The 5,263-nt window shown below is 39.5% G+C and overlaps 1 protein-coding gene across 1 annotated transcript; it reads left to right on the top strand.

The window, feature by feature from the left end:
- Nucleotides 1-1,737: 1,737 nt before the first annotated feature.
- Nucleotides 1,738-2,682, top strand: LOC123252108 (olfactory receptor 5A1-like). The gene has a single exon (XM_044681484.1). It carries the CDS (start codon nucleotides 1,741-1,743, stop codon nucleotides 2,680-2,682), a length of 942 nt encoding a protein of 313 aa, XP_044537419.1. The 5' UTR covers nucleotides 1,738-1,740.
- Nucleotides 2,683-5,263: the final 2,581 nt, after the last annotated feature.

Below are 5,263 nucleotides of genomic sequence, written 5' to 3'. Positions count from 1 at the left end.
AAGTACTCTCAGGATCACAATGAAATATGAAGGTAGGATATTCATAGAGGAAATTACTGATGATTCACTAATGACAAAGCTTCTACTCATCCATCATCTCCTACCTCTTCTTTGTTAATATAAAGCACTGAGTTGCCACAGTGAATAGTGCTGGACCTGGAGTAAGGAAAAACTGTTGTGGTAACAAGGCACTCCATCCCGATTGGAGATCCTGAGATCCCACTAACCTCTCAAGTCTCAGCACAGTAGGTTGGGAAGGGGCCCTAGGACCTTCCTTCTTTCTTTTCCTTAGTAAGATTAAAATTATTACCCAATAACTCCAAGTATCATATTTTATAGGATTTGTTAATAATCACTTGAAGTAGAGGAAATAAAAAGACAAAAGTAAAGCCTGAGTAAAGAGAAGTTTTTCCCGACTGTGTTAGTGGGAGAAAAAAAAAAAAAGGGTCCGGGGTTACAGAAACTTTATCTCCAAAATGTAAGGATGTAACATGAAGACAAAAGTGGGATTCTGGGAAATGGAGTCCTGGGGTACAAAATTCTAATTACATAACCCAAGAATTCAACCTTCTTTGTGTACCTTTTAAGTCGAATCAAGCAAGAGGATCCCTGGGCTATATTCTATTGTTATATTTGGTTTTCCTTCTCCCTTGAAACACTTTGTTTTTGATTGGCATGGAAGGGTTTTTGACTTTTGTTATTTCTAAATCGCCAAGATGGCTCCACGCCCTGTGGAAGGCCTTTCAAGCAATTTCGCCTTTATAAGAGGAAGCTGATATAAGATGGATAGATTGAATGAGAATGTTTCAAGGATAAGAGAGACATAAGCAATGTTTGTAGGCAGGAGTGGGGAGTGGGAATAAGCATACAGGAAGATATGAAAGATTATAAAGAGTGGGGAATGATAGAAAGGACCATTTGCTAGAGAAGATGGGAAGGAACTTGTACATTTAGGGGAGTCTTGCCTTGACAAGGAGAATGGCCACCACATTATGTGTCATAGACTTTGAAGAAAGTGGAATAACATATTTAAGAAATGTGAGAGAGGAGGAGGAAGAGAGAAGAAGGAACTCTTGGCAAATAGCCTCATTTTTTTCAGTGAAATATGATAGAATGTTCTCAGGTGATGGAATAAGTGAAAGAAGAGTCATGGAAGATTTGAGAAAGAAATAAAAAAGTTTGGGCAAGCTGATAAGGTGAAGAAGATGGTGAACTAACTGAGAAAGTACCAATTAAGGCACAATTAATATAATGCAACATAAGTTTATGGTGTACCAAATAATCATTTTTGCCAACTTCATTCAGTGGTATGTGAATGGGGGAAAGGCAGTGGATGATGGGTATAATATAAGGTCAGGCTTGACAAAGCAAGATCAGTGGTAGGATAAGGGGGCTAAGGGAGAAAGAACAGGATGAATCTGAAAAGACCTTGTGCAAGTGGTGAGCTGTGGTTGAAGGAAGGTAGGGATTTTAATATGCAGAAGTGTTTTCAAAGACGTGGCAGCATACATGACTATCATGCAAGTAAGAATGGTACAATGGTCAATTTAACTGTAACAGAGAATGAAAAGAACCAATATAAAAGATGTGAAAAGTTTGAGAAGGTCCTGATTGTGAAGGACTTTACACAGTAGCCTGAGAATTTTGTATTTCCGTTGAGATAAATAGGAGCCACTGAAGATTTTAGAGCAAGGAGTTAGTTACAAAATTTTGTTGTCTCATTTTTCTCTCAGCAGATCAATGAATATGGGAAGAAATGAAACTTCTGTAACTATGTTCACCCTTCAAGGAATCTCAGACCAACCAGAGATGCAGGTTATCTTCTTTGTACTATTCCTGGTAATCTATATCATGACTTTGACTTGGAATTTAGGCCTCACTATCCTCATTTGGAGTGACTCTCATCTTCATTCCCCTATGTACTTCTTTCTTAGTTTTCTGTCTTTCATAGACATCTGCTACTCTTCCTCTATTACCCCAAGAATGCTCTCTGACTTCTTCCTTGTAGAAAAAACAATTTCCTTCTTGGCCTGCGCTACTCAGTATTTCTTTGTGGCCTGGATGGCATTGGCTGAGTGCTGTCTCTTGGCAATCATGGCATATGACCGTTATGTGGCCATCTATAGCCCACTGAGGTATTCCACCATCATGCACCTGCCAATCTGTGGAAAGTTGGTGGCTGGGGCCTATGTAGCTGGGTGCCTTGGTAGCTTAGTCCAAACAACAGCTGGTTTCCATCTCCATTTCTGTGGGCCAAATATAATTAATCACTTTTTCTGTGACATACCTCAGATCATAGCCCTGTCCTGCTCTAACCCTTTCATCAATCAAATAATGGTGTTTGTGGTAGCAGTTTGCATTGGGTTATTCTCATTCCTCTTTATCATCATGTCCTATGTGTACATCACAGTCACTATCCTGAAAATGCCCTCAGCCAAGGGAAGGGCAAAAGCCTTCAACACTTGTGCCTCTCACCTGACTGCTGTTATTCTCTCCTTTGGGACTGCCTTTTGTGTGTACCTAAGTCCCAACTCCGGCCATTCCCAACACCTGAACAAGGTATTGTCTGTCTTCTATGCCATTCTCATCCCTGTGCTGAATCCCCTGATCTATAGCCTTAGGAATAAAGAAATCAAAGATGCCCTGAAGAGGCTCATGAAAAGGGGAAAATTTCCCAAATAATTATGCTTTTAGTTGTCTTTGTTATAATTAGTTAATAAATTTTATACTTAATATGGGGGTGGATTCCTGTGATTTAAGTAGTAAAAGGAAGTCCTAGTGTTGAAACTCCTTTCACTGATGTGGATAACAATTTATTTCTAGCTGATAGTCTTATAGAGTTGCCTGAAGGCACTGAGAGATTAAGAAAATGTTCAATGATCATGAAGTGAATATGTCATAGGCAGAACTTGAATCCAGGTCATCCTGAGATCCAGGAAAATCTTTCATCCTCTACGCCAAACTTCCTTTAAAAAATGTTCATACCTGCCAATTATTACTTTTCTGTGAAAAGTGTATTCAAATACATTCACGAGGACTTTTGTTTGGACCATTAAAGGAGATGAAAATGAGGCTCTATTGGATAGCCTTCATGTTGATCTAGCATCTTCAAGGACCTTGGATAGATCTTCAATATTGAATACATGGAAAAATTTTTTAAAAGCCACAATGACCCGGGCTCTAACTCAAGTACAAATATGTCAAAGTAATTCACATTTATATCCAACAGTAGGGGATTGTTGAGAAAATGAATCAGATCATCCACTTCCCACCAACCTCAAAAAAATTAAAAGGTCCAGATCCCAAGCCCAGACACTTTGACCAAGTGATAATATATGTATAAGAAATTAATACCTTTAGGATAAGTGTAGGAAAAGTCTTCAATGTACAGAAATGACTAGTGCATAGGATAAGCTAAGGAAATCTGGCCATGTTCTACACATTTTCTATAATCATTGAGCCAGTTTGTGCCCAAGAGATTCAAATATTTGGGAGTGGGAATAAGAGAACAATCCAGTTGAATTCCTGAGAATTAAATGGTAGAGAGGAGCAATGCCTTAAAGGGACTTCAGCTTTAGTCTCCATCTCAGCTGAGTCTCAAAGATTCTGGACCTCACATCTTCCCACTGGCACCCTACAGTACCCCCTAAAGATTTAATGAGAAATGTCTATTTGGGGAGTCAAGTCTAGTTCAATTCAAGTTCAAGGCTCTTTCAGAACCCAGCAGAAAAGCTACAGTATACCTAAGTAGAGCATCTTGAGGACTCTAGAAAAAGGACTTCTAAGATCTGCTACCTCTTTGCCACATACACTGTCTAAGTATGGAGCCATGAATCCTTGAACTTTCTATATACTTGAGAAATGTTTGTAACTGACTTATAGGGGAATGTTTTTGTACATACTATATCACTGTAGTAAATATACCTTTCTAAAAGCTAATTAAATTTTTCTGTCTATTAAAATTGATGAGCAATCATGCGGGGAAGCAGAATGGTGGGTATTCTTAAACTACAGCAATAAAAAAGACAATCACTAATCCCTGGGAGTTACACCTACACCAATGAGAGCAGTTGGAGCCATCCTGACTCAGGAGCAATGACTTTTTTTTAAACCCTTACCTTCCATCTTGGAATCAATACTATATATTGGTTCCAAAGCAGAAAAATAACAAGGAAAGGTTATGGGTGTTAAGTGATTTGCCCAGGGTCACACAACTAGGACATGTCTGAGACCAGATTGGAGCCCAGGACCCTCTGACTCTAGGCCTGGCTCTGAATCCACTGAGCCATGTAGCTGTCCCTGAAATGACTTGTTAATGTGTGTGGAAGCTGTGTAGTCATCTCAAATCACAATCCCTGTATATATTCCTATATCTTTTGAAGCATTTTCCTCAATCCAATTCCAAACACATAGAATAAATTAATCCAAAATCATTTATTAAGCCAGTAGCTGTATAAATGTTGATGATGCAGGGACAAATAAGATGATCACTCCTCGCCCTCAAAAAGTACACATTCTAATAAATAGACAGCATGTAAATAACCAGCTATATCAAACATACATGAAGAAATGATGATGATTAATTTCAGAGGGTAATGCTCTAGCAGCCCAGGGAACTAGAAAAGATCTTCAACAGAAGTTGATATTTAAACTGAGACTTAAACAGAGCTAGAGGCAAAGGTTAGGAAGATGGACTTTCCAGGTAGGGAGATGGCCAATTCAAAGACATAGGAGCCACAGAAGATGGATGTCATGAGCATGAAACAGCAAGGAGGTCAGTATAGTCAGATCTGAAAGTATAGTGAAACTCTACAAGTCATTAGACTCGGTTATAAATAGTTCATATCCTGGAGTCCCTTCACATAGAAATAGAGTAAGCATGCATCCCTGAACTGGCTGAGGCTGAGATAGAGTCTCTTGAAGGTAAGGTTTGGGAGAGAAGAATGAAGAAGGGTGACTACAAGACAAGTGGGGAGAGACAGACAGACAGACAGAGACAGAGAGAGACAGAGAGACAGAGAAGACAGAGAGACAGAGAGACAGAGAGGAGAGACAGATAGACAGAGACAGAAAAACAGAGGGAGACAGACAGAGAGAGAGAGACAGAGAGAGAGACAGAGACAGAGAGAGACAGAGAGAGACAGAAAGACAGAGAAGACAGAGAGACAGAGGGGAGAGACAGATAGGCAGAGACAGAAAAACAGAGGGAGACAGAGAGAGAGAGAGAGAGAGAGAGAGAGAGAGAGAGAGAGAGAGAGAGAGA

Source organism: Gracilinanus agilis, chromosome 6, assembly GCF_016433145.1.
Source record: "Gracilinanus agilis isolate LMUSP501 chromosome 6, AgileGrace, whole genome shotgun sequence".
Taxonomy (NCBI): domain Eukaryota; kingdom Metazoa; phylum Chordata; class Mammalia; order Didelphimorphia; family Didelphidae; genus Gracilinanus; species Gracilinanus agilis.
Note: the sequence above shows the minus strand (reverse complement) of the source record. Positions and strands in the feature narration are given on the sequence as shown.